The sequence below is a fragment of the Rhipicephalus sanguineus genome, chromosome 8 (assembly GCF_013339695.2).
Source record: "Rhipicephalus sanguineus isolate Rsan-2018 chromosome 8, BIME_Rsan_1.4, whole genome shotgun sequence".
In the NCBI taxonomy this organism is placed as follows: Eukaryota; Metazoa; Arthropoda; class Arachnida; order Ixodida; family Ixodidae; genus Rhipicephalus; species Rhipicephalus sanguineus.
The window spans coordinates 13,548,239-13,566,066 of NC_051183.1; the positions used below are offsets into that span (position 1 = coordinate 13,548,239).

General features: G+C 47.4%; 2 protein-coding genes across 2 annotated transcripts in view; both read right to left on the bottom strand.

Annotated features, from left to right (window-relative positions):
• LOC119401402 (cyclin-T2) overlaps positions 1-4,156 on the bottom strand; it is a 38,338-nt gene extending 34,182 nt beyond the window's left edge. Inside the window, exons 1-2 of the mRNA XM_037668179.1 lie at positions 3,987-4,156; positions 1,091-1,172 (exon numbers count right to left, since the gene is read on the bottom strand). Coding sequence (XP_037524107.1) covers positions 1,091-1,172; positions 3,987-4,132 — 228 coding nt within the window. The 5' untranslated portion in view covers positions 4,133-4,156. The remainder of the gene's footprint in view (positions 1-1,090; positions 1,173-3,986) is intronic.
• Positions 4,157-9,513: 5,357 nt separating this feature from the next.
• LOC119401403 (26S proteasome regulatory subunit 4) overlaps positions 9,514-17,828 on the bottom strand; it is a 32,462-nt gene continuing 24,147 nt past the window's right edge. Inside the window, exons 9-10 of the mRNA XM_037668180.2 lie at positions 15,897-16,203; positions 9,514-9,700 (exon numbers count right to left, since the gene is read on the bottom strand). Coding sequence (XP_037524108.1) covers positions 9,566-9,700; positions 15,897-16,203 — 442 coding nt within the window. The 3' untranslated portion in view covers positions 9,514-9,565. The remainder of the gene's footprint in view (positions 9,701-15,896; positions 16,204-17,828) is intronic.

The following is a 17,828-nucleotide window of genomic DNA, read 5'->3' on the forward strand; positions in this document are numbered from 1 at the left end:
CATTTGAGCTGCACTGGCCAACGAAGTCAGAATAAAAACTGGCCGCTCAACTATCCACCCAAACGCTGGCAGTTAAGCGTCTTTATATGAGCTTATAAAGGTAATTAAAGCTATCTTAGCATGGCCCCTAGCCACTCAGAAACAATGACACCTTGTAGATTTTGAAGCTGATGCTAATTTGTCAGTTACATTGTCAAAACATCAATTAGAATTATCTGTCTCATGAGCACCTCTTTTTAACTGCTCTCATAATGCCACATTAAGTTTTGGAAGCAAAAAAACTACTGCATTCCTCTGCAGATATCCTTCCATATGTGGCATAGATTCAGAAACACAATTCAAAGCACGACTAATGCAGAGCTAAAAATTATGTGCTTCATCAAAGATTTCGTGACTTTGAAACATTTTACTGCTCATGAGAAAAATTCATGTCTATCTCACAACACAACTGAACTACAATAGGCTGCAATTTAATAAACAAGAAACTACGTCTTGGCCACAGTTACAACTACGGTTAAATGACTACAGGGCCAGAGCTGGGATAACATAATTATCTTTTTATGCTTCGTAAACTGCCATGCCAAGAGCGACAGTTGATAAGAAAGGACACAAATCAAGCGAAAGGACTTGTTATATTGCACTGGCCCAAATCTCTCTCCAGTAATCTTATCATGAACATGCACATAACGGATGGCTTGCAGTGACGTCACTGAAACCGCAATGAATTACCAGCACGGTGGAAGGCTAGTAATACATTGCACACACGTGACGATTAATAATGTGCACGTTGTCACGTGCGCATTATCAGTACACTGCACACACATTCTGTCGTTATTCAAGCACAAAGGTCAACAGCGCTGCGGCCATGCTTTTACGCCGAAACACAGCCGCAGCAGTGAATATGCTGTGCTAACACAATTTTAACCACTATGTTTTAGCACCAGTATGTTAACAAACCGTCCGTGACAGCGCGTTGCATGCTATTAGTACAAGCACCCACAAACTGAGCTCGCACAAAACACCAGTAAGTGGTGTCGCAACATGGGCACAAAGGAACATGCGGACTCGCTGAACAAGAAAGACAACTTACATTTCTGTGGAACTTGGTGAACGAATGGTAGTAGTAGAATCGATGCATGTAGACAATGGCAGTGTTGATGCAGAGCTGGGTGCTGTTTGCAGCTAGTCAAGGAGCCAATTGCACGTGGCAAAACACACACTACAAAGGACACTGCCCCATTTCCAATGTATAGTGCGGGCATGTTCCATTTGCACTAACACAAGGGTGTACAAGTAGCACTGTTATTAGTGCCCAAAGTTTACTGTCGTTCTACTTGTCATGGTTTTATGCATGACATTTCGCCGCTAAGAACGACAACACACACAAAAAAGACACGAAGATGACAACACATCAGCCCATGTCATCGCGTTCTTGCCTTTCTAGTGTGTTGTCGTTCTCAGTGGCGAAATGTCATACAGTAAGCAGTACCAACTAGGTTAAGAAGTTCTAGAGTATGTCGTGGTTTCCTTTAAAGGAGAATCGCGATGGTGTCGGTGGCAGGCTTGCCAACACCCGTCGCTTATCACGGGCAGAAGTGACACTGGCAACATCGGGTCAGCGCCTAAGGCACACCACAATGCAGCTAACTTATGTTACTGCAGCCCCCTCCCCCACCCTAGCGACATGGGCAGACTACCGACGCCGAAGACTGCAAAGCCAAGACCCTAATTAGCACTTTTACAATGAACCGATCACCCAGTATTTACAAAAAACCATTATGATACCCTCCACTCTTGTTGGACACTAACAAAGCCTTATCATGAGTACGCAAGTGCAGATGGCTTCGGTTTGTCTTAAAATGATAAAAGACTGAAAAATCCTTGAAACACGGAGTGCCGCTGGAGCCAACGTTTCGTCTTGTCTTCTTCAAGACTGCAACCTTGAAGAAGACAAGACCGCTTGTCGAATCGTTGGCTTCAGCAACACCACGTGTTCACTTTTTTTTTTATCTCTTCAAGCTTCCATCTAGCCCTGAACTGCCTTATGATAACACATTGTACTATGGAAGCACATAACTGTCAGTGACACTGCTGGACGTCTTAAACGAACCCAAACAGTACATCTAAGCAAGCACTAGTTATTAAGCACAAGTGGTGAAATTATACGTGGTTAAAACCACACCAAACATTTCTAAAGAGTGCCGAACCTAGAAATGTCAACACACCAATATAAACAGATTCAGCAGAGAATTTCTTGACCAAGTTAAATGCTACCGCCTCCAGGTTTAAGCACATGTGATCAGCTTCAACCGAATTGAAACGAACTCAAATTAAGGGTAGATTCCTTAATAACGCAAAGTAAGGCATAATACAGTAGGCTCTCATCAAATGGAACCCAAAGGGGCCAGGAAAATATGTCCCAATAAACAGGAGTTCCATTAACTGAAAGACGCAACAGGGGTGTAGAATTCAAGTACAAAACCAATCATATTAACGGCAGTCGTTCAATTTAGACGGTAATTCCGTTTAAGAGATTTCCATTTACTGAGAACCCCCTGTAAAGAATATACATGAAATTTGAATTTGTAGGTTTGAATTTGCTGTACAAGTTTCTAGTGTAATACATTATGCGATCTTAATAAGCAACAGGTGGCTTGAATATTCCTGCCTGTAGCATTTGCAACGCGAAATCAAAATAAAGTACAAAAGTGGATGACCCAAAACATTTGAGAAAGACAAAATGATACGGCATAGCACAGCGCAACAAAATGCCGACATTCGTGCCGTTCGTCTGAAGCACACACACAGTGAAATTAGTGATTGAACAGCACTGAGTGAATATGTGAAATATAACGTAGAACATGGCAACCCGCAAAATGAAACTGGAAAAAAAAAAAGAAAAAAGGTCACGCTGCAATGCACTAAGACGCCTCGCTAGCCCTTGAACCGCATTCGGCCGGCTTCTTTTCGCGAGTGCCGCAACACGCCGGCACGTGCAAACGCTCAAAAAAACGCCGCAATTAACGAATATAACTTCGTTACAGTTCACAACGTTTATTTCCGTCTCTTTTTCTGTAACACTTGGAATTGGTTGACGCGAGATACGAACCACGTGCATGCGTCAGCAATGAATGAAGCGGCCACCATCATTTGAGGGGGCGCACTACGCCAGCGTGCTTCGAATTCCAGCGATCGTGCGCCGCATCAAAGCGGCACACTGACCTAAACAACGCAAGGTGCGCGGCAACGTACACACTATGCGTCATCGCGTATTGCAATGCCGTACAGCGAGCGGAAAAAAAAAAAAATGGAGAGATCGAGAAGCGATCGCCCCACCACACATGCAGGCGTTTGCTGAAACACAGCACACGAGGCGCGGGTTAATACCCGCGTCATTTTTTTTTTTTCGCACGTTTTACTATTTTCCTTGGCGCGGTCGCGACTGTGCGTCGCGAAGCTGCCGCTGAAATGCGACGCGATACAAAAAAACAACAAAATGTCTACCATGTAGTGCAATGGCTCACGTGTCTGGAAATGCCGAGCTGCGTAGTAAAGGCCGCCTCGAAGCCACGCCAAAGAAACGCACACAGGGACGCTCGGAACGGCACACAATTGCACAACACAGCTAAGCACACATTCCAGGAATGCCGTGGCGTTCGAGAAAAGTCCCACCGGTCGCCAAAAACAGCGAACACGACGGGCGAAACACAAGCGTCCTTATCGGACCACTGGGGGGAAGACCTTGGATGCTTCGAGAAGCGCTCGAACAGACGAGCGTTGTAAACACCCGCAAAACAATAACTGCGGCAATTTACGTCAACACTTGCCTCGGCAGGTCACACCGGGGACTCGGGATTTCGTCGAAAACACGAGAAGCCGTCGCGTCGAAGAAAAAGCGGGCCGAATGCGATTCAAACGCCAGGGCGAGAAGCGCTAAGCCTAACCATGTAAGCTGCGCACAACGACACTCCCGGCCTCGAGGATACACCTGCAGGCGTTGTCCCATGTCCTGAATCAAGTTGGCGGCTTGCTGTCGGTACGAGAGCTCCTTGTCCGCGTCCAGACCACATTTTCGGCTCGGTGTGAGGGCCAATTGTTCTTTGGTAAAATACCATCTTTCTGCTGCCGCCATTGACTCTGCATCGACCACGAACTCACAGTCAAAACCCGCACCAACGAAGTTCAATAATCTCTCTTCAGCGAAGCGAAAACCACGTTAAAAAACCTTTATATTTTTACCGAATAGAATTTTATTAAAACAATAAGGTTATACTTCATAATAAAAAAAAGTTGCCAAAGTGTACTAACGATGACCACCGAAGGCATCACCACAGACATCGCGGGGCGGCGGGAAACACAAAACACCGCACGTCAGCACAAAATGTGCGCGGCGCAGTCTTCGTGTTCCCGCGTATAATGTCAAGTTTTTCGCATGCTATCAGGCAAGGAGGTGGCATTAAACCATATGACAAAGGTGCAGAGTTTTAATGTTGTTCAGTAACGGAGCGAGTGAGAAGTTAAAAAGTTACTGTTGCCGATAAAGGAGCAGGAACTCGCTCGCGGAGCCACACTACACTGTCTGAAGTCATGACGCTAACGGCTACCTTTTGAGGATCTCTGGTTTGTTTCCTTCTCAGCAGCAGTAAATTGTCGCAAAAATTTACCTTTTTTTGTGACTGCAGCCTCGTAAATATCTCAAACGCGAGGCGAAATGGGCACATGCACGGGACTACTTTCTTGAACGTAGGAACAGTCGTACAGAGGCGCGCGAAAATCGGGACATGAAATTTTGTGACCGGGAAAAGAAGAAAAATAAAATAAATAACGTTTTACCACCATTTTGTCATCGGGAGAAATAGGGGACGGCTCAGGGTGAGCGTATGCGATGTAAACGACTTTGCACCGCCATGCTTCGCGGGAGGAGCAAAATTCGTACGCTTTTAGGCCTACAGTTGTGGGCGCCATTGCGGCCGCCTCGACAATGTCAGATCGGGAAAGTTCACCGCCGCGTCGGACGTCGCATCGGATGGAAAATCGTACGATCTGTCTCGCCCTTTACTTGAAAAACAGCCCAATCAAACTATGCATTCGCGAGCGACACGCACATCACAGCGGCCTGCCGTGACCCGCGACACCGAGCGATAGGCCTGATAAGCCTAACAATGTGAACGCCGTTGGCGATCAAACGCGGACTCGTCATCGAGAGCTCATTTTTGCCAACACGGTTAAGATTTATATTCCCCTGTCCCTGCGTTTACACGAGCAACTGGTTTTCTCAATGCCATCGACGTGAAAAGTAAAGGATGAACGCGTCGCTGTTTACCTCAGAAATGCGCTGACATGGCGGCTACCGATCTCTCGAGTGGTTTGGCAGCGAGCTCTGCTTTGGAGAACGGCGTGCTTTAAACGTCAGTTGATTTAATTAGGCGTTATTTTGCGCCAGAAGCAAAGTCAAAGCGCCATGGTCGAGGGTAAACCGTAAAAGCGGTGAGGACCGGACCAACCGGTGTCCCTAGATTTTTCCCTTTTAAAAATCTAGGGACTTATAGGCGCCTCCAGGGGGGTGACATCACGCTTTCCCGCGCTGCGCTGCCATTGGCTGCGGCTACATGACTGTGCTATCGGACCAATCGTAGGACAAAAATCGTACCACACAACGGAACATCTTGTTCAAAAATCTTGCTTTTTTTTTTTCTAAATCTGCACCACGAAAGTACCGCGAAATCTTAAGTGTCTCGCGCTTTAGGCCTATAGTTGCGGGCGCCATTATGGCCGTCTCTACAGTACGATTCCGGTATGCGCGCATGAACTGAAGTTATGTGCGGATGAACTGAAGAATGTCAGATTGGGCGAGTCGTTGGTTCTGCGTATTACTTGAAAAACAGCCCAACCGACACAAGACGAAGGAAGAGATTGTTCACTGCGCCGATGTTTATCCATTGTTACTTTGCCGTGTCTGCAGCGTATAGTTTTTAAGTAACAGCGGCACATAATCGCTATATTATTTCATTTGCAGAACGTACGACAGAAGTTAGCTGTGCATAATCGCATAAATGCTGAAAACTGCTCGGGACACAAAAGAGCGCGCCCGCATGCACACACAAAACAGTTTTGCGTGTAGGCCTATGCCTGCACTGTCGGACCGCAACTGCAGTGAAAACTTTCTAAGTTAAAAAAGACAGCAGAGGAGAGAGAAGTCAACCAGCGCACGTGCTAACGCGAGATTAAGAAAAAAAAATATTTTAATAATTAAGGTCAATCTCTCTTATTCATAGTGATAGAAGCGCAATTATATACTTACCTCCGTCGACGAGACAACTTCCGAGAAAACGGCGACTTTCAAATATGCGGCCTGGAAATGCGTGGATACACAAGTTTAAACACGCACGAATTAAATATCAACGCATACGACAGCGAAATGCTAAGATAGACTAGTAGACTGACTGCACGAGAGATAGATCACTGCGATCTTATCGCTGTGGAGGACGTCACATAGACTGACACGCTGGTGGAGATCGTGCTAACGGCCGGCGACAAATATGGGGAACACAAACTGCAGCGACCGTCACGTGTTGCTAGAAAAAAAAAAAAAAATAAGGGACGCTCAATGCTCGCAACGTGCATCTTTATTCCAGATATTTTTAATATATGAATACGTTTTATTTAAGAATGAGCCAGGTGCGCCAATATTTTTTTAATATTTTAATTTATTTTGCCGTTCTGCGCATCAAAGATGGCGTCATCAACTCTGTGGTCCACTTACAAAGGAGCCTGGGATGCGAATAAAAACAACCACCAATGTGTGCCAGCAGGACAGTGTTCAGTATCCGTATCGAGGTAGCTGTGTATATATATATATATATATATATATATATATGTATATATATAGTAATATGGGTTTGTCAGATACGGCCCGAGGATGCGACCGGGGTTTTTAATGAGTTCGGCTAGGTCAGCGGAGTTCTTCACAACCGCCAGCATCTCCGTAAATACATTCGTGCACGTATGACAACAAGAAAAAAATTCGGGCGAAGATGGACTTTGCTTCACCTCGACCAAGACAAGTGGCTTCCAGCGACTTCTCATCACTTCGATCGAGCACGTGTGACTCGATGCATTTGTCGAGCTTTTCCGGAGCCCCCAAACACCGGAATACGCCTCAAGCAAACGCATTTTGCGATCTAGTTCTACATATATCTGCTGCCCGTCTGCACGACGAAGAAGGACTCAGACCGATAAAAAGTGCTTAACAGCGCAAACGACAGGAGGGGATAGAAGGGAGGAAACCGACGCAGACTGCTGTAGAGATTGTGCAGCGCTGCAGAGATGGTGTATCATCAACTATCCAAAATCAGCCTCCCTGCAAAGGGGAAAATCAAAATGAGATCAGGCGCGGGCAGCGCGCACCATGATCCTCAGTCGTAGACTGTACCACTAAATCACGGTGCAGTCTTCGATCGTAATGCGCAGTAAACCAATTTTGCTTACTGGCGCAGGTCAGTGTGTGCCGGAGCTCCGAAAATGTAACATTTCGTAGCGATGTTATCGGTGATCGGTGTGATCTGGTGCAGATTCGATCGTTGCACATCGGCCGGGGTTCAAGGAAGGCGGCATGCCGGTATCCCCAATGGCGATGCGCCAGATTCTGTTTCGACTGCATTCATCACCACAATTGTGCAACATCCTCAGATCTGGAAATGCTTCGGGTGCGCGCCTCGACAGATGCAGAACCTTACTTTCAGTTCTCACTTACTCGCACTGTTGCGATCCCCGCATGACGCTAGTAAAACGCACAGCTAGAGCTCACCTTACTAGAGAAAGAACCCCCGCCATCATCATCATTTGTCAAACTTGGCGCGCCTTTACAAACCAGGAAATACACCCAAAATGACGTTACCTGCCCTGCCTGAAGGCTACAATAGCATCAAAAGGAGGTAACTTGCTCAACTTAGTGCCTTGGTAATGAGATCAAATGCACTGGCGGGGCTTGTTTGATGCTAACAGTTATCCTATTTCAAGCGAGGCCCCCGAAGACCAGGAGTGGGCCGTCCAGCGGGCCAGGGCCGTCGCTGAGGACCTCGAAAGATGTTCCTCGAATGGCGGATCCCTGGCAGCCTAGCCCCGGGCACAATATCAACCGTTGGGCAAATAAAGTTTATTCAACTCAACTCAAATAAATAATGAGCTATTAGTATACTGATGATGCCCAGCAAGTGTTTGAGAACAAATAGTTGCTGGACTTCTTCTGTTAATGTTTCAGAATATATAGTGTTCTACACCCGATGACTTACTTAGCACGAATGGCCAGTCGTGCAATATGTCTGTTATCGTAGGCCATGGTTGGTTCTCTGTGCTAGGCTAACCTTGCCAACTGGCTATGAGGCCATTCAACATTCTCCCTTGCCCTTGCAGTTCAATGAAGTACAAAAAGTCAGATGGAATATTTGACGTCATGATTCAAGCGATTATCCAACAAAAATTCTTTACGATAGTTGGGTACAACTTAAGTCCGGAGAGGCCCTGCCCAGATGATATAGCGTGGCAGCCTCTGCGACTAAAGAAATAATCACGCTCATGCACTCAGTAATGTTCACCAAAGGCGAGGCCACGGGCCGTGCGACTCACGGCGTCAGTCGTTGCAGGCTGGTGTGCATCCGCCTTTGAGGAGGAGATGCTGCAGACTTCTGCAGTTGTAGCTATCTACAGAGACGTCTCACCAACCTTGCATAACGTTCCTAGTGTCTTGTTCCAGAAGAGAATCTACAGGCACCTATGTATTGAACCACTTTTTCACACGTTGTTCCCCACAACGTTCCTGCCCGATAGGTTGCGAAATGTCGCTGCAATGGATATGTAGAAGAGGTTCGTCGATGAGCTTGGTGATGTGGACTGCCACAAGGCTATCCAAGCGCTCAAGGGTCTAGTTCTGACAGAGGTGTGAAATAAATGCCACACTGCAATCAATGATGTTTTTAAGCCATAAACTAATGAATATGTTCTTCTGAGCTGTGTGCAATGCAACTGTCTTATGATTTGGTAGAACTTCCTTTCAATTTTAACCATACTCAAACCTCATCATAAAGAAGCGCATCTGAAACTAGTACAATAACTTTGTTAATATCCAAAAATTTGTTAGACGCATATATTTGTACCACTGTATCTATGAAAAAACTATTCATCTACTTTGTTATAACTGATAATTCATTACATCTGTGTTCCTTATATCAAGATACGAATGTATAGTCTCCTGGCTACTGCGTTTCTTTTCGCAGTCCTGTGAAAAATATTATACTACAGACTCTCAGTAAACAGGAATTTCTTGAATGGAACAACTGCCTCTATTATGATTGGCTTCGTACCTGGATACTGCAACCCTGTTCATCTCTCAGAGTGAATGGAACTCCCGTTGAATGGAACATGTATTTTCTTGGTCCCTTTAGGTTCTGCTTAACGAGAGTCTACTGTATAGAAGTTTTAATTTAGAAAAACACTCACAGATATGAAGGCAAGCAAGATACATTTTATTAGCTACACCTTCAATGCAGCTGTCAATCTTCTGATGAAGTCAGAGGTATAGACCCTCTGGGCTTCCTTCCTTCTTGCGGTACAGGACGTTCTCTTTGGACTTTCGGAAGTCATCGCTGGTCACTTTCATGCGCCTCTCCCGTAGAGCCATGAGCCCGGCCTCAGTGCAGATGGCCTGCATACACAGAACACATTTGACATGAGTATAAAGAGACAGTTCTAGCAGAGCATTACTTATGCACTGCTTCGCACTGATGTTCAATCTATGCAAGGACTTGCATAGATTGCACATTCTTTATAAGTGCATACTGTTGGTAGTGAGCACTGTTTAGGGGCGGGGGGGTTGATAGTGGTTTTGAGCATGTATGTGTGGATGCTCATGTGACTAGTACAGACAACTGCCGATTTTTCGCACGCCCGATTTTCCGGACATGCTCGAAAATTCGGACGCTTTCTCGGCACCATCACCAGCCCCATAGACTTCAATGTATTAGAACGTCCGAAATTTCGGACGCTGAAGCTATTCCGCGTCAGATTTTTCGGACTTTCTGCCCAAATTGCAGGTCCGAAAGGCATTATTTGAAGCCCCCACCTCTGCCGCGTCTACTATCTCGTAGGTTCGAACCAGCGCTTTCGTGAGTCGATCTGTTTGAGACAGTACCAGAGTCCGAAAGTCAGCTCTGCCGCAATGCCGAAGCGTTATGGGGTGAAGCAGACCAGAAATTCAAAAGAACGTGTTGTTGGATGAGTTGGTGCTTGCTGAATGACATAATGCAGCGCTAAAAACACACACACCACAAAGTAAGGAACACAAACCGACGGGACAGGCGCTACTCACAACTTTAATGAAGACTACAAGATTGTGGCACATATATACACATCCCAATGCGCAAACGCAACGTCACAAACCATAGGAGGCGTATCATATCAAAGATTTGAAAAAATTGTGTTCCGCATTGTACAGGAAGACAGACGTCTGACTGACGCAATCATCATTCTTCTCTTTGATGTAGAAAGCCTCGAGAAGTTCACGCGCCATTTTATCATGGCTTCTGCCCAGAATCCTCATATCATTAAATCTTGGCACACAAGAGCAGGTCTTACAATGTGCCGAAAGGGGCGCAGTGAAATCCTTCTTTAGATTGTTTGCGTGTTCCCTTATGCGGTCATTAACACATCTGCCCGTTTGTCCCACATAGGACTTCCCACAAGTTAGTGGTATTTTATGGGCGCCTCAAAGCATCATGGGCGCCTCAAAGACGGGCTGCCAAGTCAAGCATGCCACCCCATACACTCGGTGTGCGACGGGGGTGGTATATGAAATACCACTAACTTGTGGGAAGTCCTATGTGGGACAAACGGGCAGATGTGTTAATGACCGCATAAGGGAACACGCAAACAATCTAAAGAAGGATTTCACTGCGCACCTTTCGGCGCATTGTAAGACCTGCTCTTGTGTGCCAAGATTTAATGACGTGAGGATTCTGGGCAGAAGCCATGATAAAACGGCGTGTGAACTTCTCGAGGCTTTCTACATCAAAGAGAAGAATGATGATTGCGTCAGTCAGACGTCTGTCTTCCTGTACAATGCGGAACACAATTTTTTCAAATCTTTGATATGATACGCCTCCTATGGTTTGTGACGTTGCGTTTGCGCATTGGGATGTGTATATATGTGCCACAATCTTGTAGTCTTCATTAAAGTTGTGAGTAGCGCCTGTCCCGTCGGTTTGTGTTCCTTACTTTGTGGTGTGTGTGTTTTTAGCGCTGCATTATGTCATTCAGAAATTCAAAGGGGCCGCTATCGCAGCGCCGTGCGGCTATGTTACGGATAAGCAGCGGAAATGCACGGAGGCGTGATGGCGGCAGCTGGCAAACGCGCCAGTACGGCTTAATCGCTGACAACCCTTACGATAAGCACCTTCAGTTAACTGCTCGGTAGTGCACATGACCTAGCGCAGTTGCATGCGTACTGCACGCATTTAATAGGCGAGAACCCAAATGCGCCGCGCCGCCATTCCTGCTGCGTCTTTGTGCAAGACCGCTAAGTGCGCCGCATAGACGTGTTGCCTTCGCGGACAAAACCAGCTCGCCATTGCCGCGCCCGTGTGCGGTCAGGAACTAAGTGCGCATCACGAACCCTTTCACGATAAATGCGTGCGTACGATACAGCAACAGTAACGTGATGGCGCCAGCTTAGTTGGCGATGTGCTGCACACAACTAGAAACGATCGGCTTGACACGGCAGCAAATGCTGCGTATCGGCGGCGATTCGGCGATGTGTGTGCGCATCGTTTACATGCGCACACGCATCGGAGAACGCCAGACGAGTCGTCCGCTCTTCCGCCACAGTGTTTGTGTTCCGCGTCATCCCTCACAAACGCTTCACGCGAGATAGCCGTAATCTATTCCGCGCTTTGCTGTTATCAGCGGCGCTCATCATGAGATGCAAAAGTGGCGGTTGGCACGTACGTAGTTAAGCGGAGTTCACGGCAGGTACCGAATGTATTTGCGAGAGCCTGGGCGCGCCAAAATGCCTGATAATTGTACTGGGAGGCATTAAAGCTATTTCGGACGTGGCTGGGGCGATTTGACCGCTTCAGCTAAACAGAAAAGCATGAATGCAATTTTCCGGACTGCCCGATTTTTCGGACGATTTCGCGGTCCCTAGGGAGTCCGAAAAATCGGCAGTTGACTGTACAGTGGAACTTCGATTATACGTCCCCCGGTCCTGCGACGACCCGCGTTTTACGACGAATTGGCTTGGTCCCGGCAAAACCCCCATAGAAATAATGTATTAAAAACCTCAATTGTACGACGCAATTTTACGCCGGCCCCGCCTCGTACGACGCTTCGCTGGACTGTCCGAGAAAAAAAAAAGACCTACGATGACGCGGGCTGGCACACAAACACACTGCGGCCGGGCGAAAAAAGTCGGGAAACCGAGGAACCGAGTTTGTATCCGCGCTGGCACCACAGGGCCTCTTCAATTTTTTTCGACACGCGGTCGGCCATAGCTAGCCAGAGCCAACGTTGGCCGGAGCCAGCCGGAGCGCATTCGTTTTGTCGCATTGCACTGCGCACTTCCGTTGTCGCCTTTTTTTTTTCTCTCTCTTCTTTTGGGTGGTTTTGTAGTGACCGTTGTGAGCAGATAACATGGCAGATAATTTTGAGCTCGCTTTCTAGTATGCGATAATTTTCACTAGATTTCGTGTCGTTATACCGGACGTGTTGAACGGCGATTGTTGAGCCAATGTTTGCGACAGCCGCGGGAACCGGAACTCGCCGCTGTCTAGCTACCAGAGGGCTCGGGCGTTTCAGCCGCTCGCGATTGGTCGAAGCTTGCAAATTGAATAGGCCTACTGCCGTGCTGCCATTCAGCCATTCCTTCACGTGTTTGCCTCATCGGTTGGTTGTGCTGCGCCGCAGCTGCTGTGTCCACGTGCAAAATTGTGTTCGGACATTGGTGTGCGAGGAAGCTTTCGAAATCTTGGTTGCGAGTGCTGCGTCTCGCAATGTCGCGGAACCGAAAACCTCTGACGCTCGAAGAAAAGCTTCACATAATCGAAGAGGCGGAGACGCGGAACGGAGCAACAAAGGCCAGCATTGCCCGCGACCCGAACATTCCCGAGTCGTCGCTGGAAACGATCCTCGCGAAGAAGGACAGCATCCTACTAAATGCGGCAAAGTTCGGACTGAACAGGAAGGCCGCGAAAGATGCCAAATATGCTGCCATGGAGAAGGCCCTCGTTGAGTGGTTGCGTCAGGCCCGCAGTTCAGGAATTGCCGTGGATGGTGCAATTTTGAAGGAGAAGGCTGAGACAGTTGCATTGCGCTGCGGCATTGACGACTTTAAAGCCTCCAATGGCTGGTTGGATCGCTTTAAAAAACACAGTGGAGTTGTGTACAGCCGCTGCTGTGGAGAGAGCGCGTCAGTCAGCTCCGACACTGTAGAAAAGTGGACTGCATTGCTGCCGGAATTGATACGGGAATACAAGCCGTCCGACGTGTTCAACGCGGACGAAACTGGATTATTTTATAATATGCAGCCAGAACAGACATTGGCATTCAAAGGAGAGAGCTGTCACGGGGGTAAGCGAAGCAAAGAGCGTCTTACCGTATTGCTTTGCGCTAATGAAGACGGCTCTGAAAAGCTTCCTGCCCTCGTGATCGGCAAGTTTGAGAAGCTGCGATGCTTCAAGAATTTGAAAAGGCTGCCGTGCCCGTACACGTTCAACCGGAAAGCCTGGATGACAGCTGCTATGTTTTCTACATATCTGCAGCAGCTGGACTCCAAAATGGGGGCTAAGAACAGAAAGATTCTTCTTCTGCTTGACAATGCGCCATGCCATCCATCAGATATGTCGCATTTGAGAAATGTGAAAGTTGTATTTCTGCCCCCCAATTGCACTAGCCAGCTGCAGCCACTTGACGCTGGCGTCATCAAGTGCATGAAACAGAAATATCGGAAGTTTCTGGTGCAGCGTCGGCTGGCGGGCATGGAACGCAAGCAGTTGAATAAGAAGCTTTCTGTGCTTGATGCAATGCACTACATTGCTAGTGCATGGGACGCAGTCACGCCAGAAACCATCGCCAACTCCTTTTAATAGAAGTGGTGCTTGTTCTACCAGTGAAGCTGCAGTGCCTGTTGTGCGGCTTTAATAGAAGCGGTGCTTGTTCTACCAGTGAAGCTGCAGTGCCTGTTGATGACGAACCAGAGTTTGGCAGCCTGGAGCTGCCTGGATCTTTCGCGGACTATATGGTGCCGACGACGACGTTGCAGTGTGCAGTGAAGTGTCGCTGGATGACATTATCAAAACTGTGCGTCCCGACACTGCGGGAACTTCCGACGAGGAAGAGATGGACGACACTGCAGAGGCTAGCGCGTCCGTTCCGACTTACGCGGACGTGTCGTGCTACGTCAACCACATTTGGCGGTTTGCTTGCGCACGCGACGAGATCAGCGACTTGCTGCCAGATGTTGCAGCTATCGAAAGAAAGCTGATGCGTCGTGGCTGGGCAAACTCTCAGAAGAAAATCACAGATTTTTTTAAAAGGTGAGAAATAAAGGTTCGTTCACACCTCCAATAAAATGCGTGGTTGTCATTTTTTCAATTAATTTAATCTACGTTCCTCGGAGCAGCGTAGGTTTGTGCCGCGGACTTTCTTAGGCATTATGTGCCCGCTGTTGTGGGGCAACAATGACCGTCACTGCCTATATTCTCGGGTTTTCGATTACAGTAAAAGCTCGTTAATTCGGATTTCTAGGGACTGGAAAAAATGTCCGAATTAACCGAATGTCCGAATTATCGAATGGTCGAAATAAACACAATAAATGCGCGAGTTTTTTCAACATACCTTTACTTAACAAAGTAATCGCGGATGCTTGTGTTTTCGAGCAGAAATTCGCGCAGACACAATTTTTCTGAGCCCTTCAAGGTGCTCAGCAGCTCGCATGATGTCTGCAGTACCGCAAAAGTTTCACCCGTCATCCACGCTTTTCGGTTGGCACGGTAATCCACGGGAAGATTGTTGTTGTTCTTAAAGCAGCGTGGCTTTTGAACCTTTCCGATAACAAGAAGCGGCAAGCGCTCTCTTCCCGTCACGTTGAGGGATAAAAGTACGGTTACTCGTTCCTTGCTTCTTGCCGCCGATTGAAGGATCCCCTTTCATCACTCTTCATCACTTCTTGTCGGGAGAGCCCGTTATTCAGAGCACGCAAAATTTCTACTTTGGTGGTGAAGTCCTTGGCCTCGTACTTGGGCCGCTTCGCCGGCGTTGCCATCGGCGGAGAGTGCGGTCGCACGAGAAGTCGGCACAAAAGCACCAGCAACGATCAAGCTAAAGGAGCCGTACTGAAACTTTCCTCGATAAATCGGCGATCAACGATGCAGCACACCAACGGGAACAAAGCAACAAACCCACACGCGAAAAAAAGGCGTTCAACCAGTCTCAATCCAAGCCAAGTCGATAATTGATGTCCATGGTGATGCTGCGTTTGAGCTTCACTTTTGTTCCGAATTGTTCTTTTTTCGTTTTCGAGCCTCGCCAGCGGCCCGAAAGTCGCCGAATTATCCGATTTGCGGTCAAATCTGTCCGAAATAACGAGCGCCCAGTCTCATAGAGTGATGCGCATATTTACAGGGACCAGATGACGTGTCCGAATTAACCGATTTTCCGAATTAACGAGAGTTGAATTAACGAGCTTTTACTGTACATGACGCCCGGATTATACGACGATTTTGCGCGGTCCCCTGAAAGTCGTATAATCGAAGTTCCACTGTATGTGCTAATTTGCACCCGATATGCTTCACCATGATGACTTACCAACCAGCTCACAGCAAGTTCTGCTAAACCAAGTTTCCACTGACCTTGATGTCTGCACCAGACAGGTCGTCCTTGGCGGCCACCAGATCGTCACAGTTGACGTCGCCGGCCAGTGTCATGCGCGCCGTGTGGATCTGGAAGATGCGCCGCCGCGTCCGCTCGTCCGGCAAGGGGAACTCGATCTTCCGGTCAATGCGACCGGGCCGAATCAGGGCCGGGTCGAGGGTCTCAATGCGGTTGGTTGCCATGACTACCTTCACGTCACCCCGCGAGTCGAAGCCGTCCAACTGGTTCAACAGCTCCAGCATGGTCCGCTGGATCTCTCGCTCACCACCAGAGTTGGAGTCATACCTGGAGAAAAAAAAAAAAAAAACTTAAACTGCACCCTATGCTTTTATGTGCTAGGAACCCTTAAAGGCCAACTACGGCGATTTTTTGGCCATGTCAAAGTAATGGTGCTTTTATGTTCCTGAGACGCTCCTGTTACGGGCCCGATAGCAGAAATACTTGGCAAATTGGAGAATAATTTTAAATAAGCAAAAAAGCGCAACACCGAAACCGAAACCAAACCGAGTGTACTGTCTACGTATGACGTAGACGTTGTTACGAACGAACCGGAAGTCGTGCAAGGCATGCCGGTCACGCCGGCGCGGAGTATGAAAACTGTGACAGCCGGGACGACCAGCGAAGCGCCGGCCAAACCAACGCTGTCTGTCGCCGTGTGCACAGCAGACGCTCGCTGTAGCGGCCTAAGCGCCGAAGTTAGCGGTGCCCTCGGCTGCGTCACTTTCGCTGCCTTGCCAACACAGACGTCACAGACGCAATGTTGCCAATAATTGTGGGAAGCCAGGAGGGTGTTTGCAGACAATCTTTAAAATTAATTTGCAAACAATCTGCGCATGTCTCAATCCTGTAATTTGGCATAAATGACGGAAACGTGCAAAGGAACGTTCCCAGCGAATTTCACTGAGATCCATCGACCTCGAAAAATCGCCGGAGTTGGCCTTTAAGACATACTGGTGGGCTAGTTTGTTCATCACAGTTTATGGCAGAGCGCGTCAAAAACAAGGGCAAAATAGACACAAAGATGGACATAGACATATACATAAGCACTCAATTTTTTCTATGCGTTTGCACTTATAACTATGTTATCTTTATGTGTCCGTTTCGTCCTTGTTTTTGATGTGTGCCGCCACGAGCTGTCAAAAACACAATGTGATTACAAGGAAAAGCATAGTGTGGGACAGCGGATTAATTTTGAACCCCTATGTTGCTTTAACGTTCATCTATATCTAAATAAAATCGCGAGTTGGGCTAGTTGGTGGCTGTTTATCGTGAAATATATAACAGCGCAACAGAGTTAGAATACGGACAGAAAGAAGAAATGAAGAAATAGAACTTTGGCAATGAACTGCCAAATGTGCCGTGACAGCAGCACCCGAAAGAGTCAACGCATGCTCACGCAGGCGTATGTTTAGGCAATGTCCTGTCTGGCCTACGTATTCACTACCACGAGTGAAATCGCGTAAACCATGCCAGTAGCACAAGGTACATAATTGTGTACATGACTGGCTACACACTTGCTGCCTTTTCCTGGCTTTAACACAACGCTCTATCAACCAAAGCACACACCTTGCCCACTTTATTATGTGCTGAAAACAGCACGACTACGTTGTACCGTGAACCAATGTTTTTCAAGCCATGTGCAGTTTGGTGTAGGTATGGAATGACTGCATGCCTTTTTTTCCTGCTATTTTCTGGGGCGTCGGAGTCACAGTGACTTCGGTTCTTAATATAAGACATCAGTTTTTCTGAGACAGAGCAAATCACGTGACTCGAAAAGCCAGAATTTGCAAGGCGAGCAACCTGTGTACCAAAAGCACGCGTCATGAGATGCTTGCATGACTTTTGTAGAACGGAACCCAGCACAGTAGATGCGATGCCTCTCTTTACAATTTTTTAGCGGCTTGAATTAT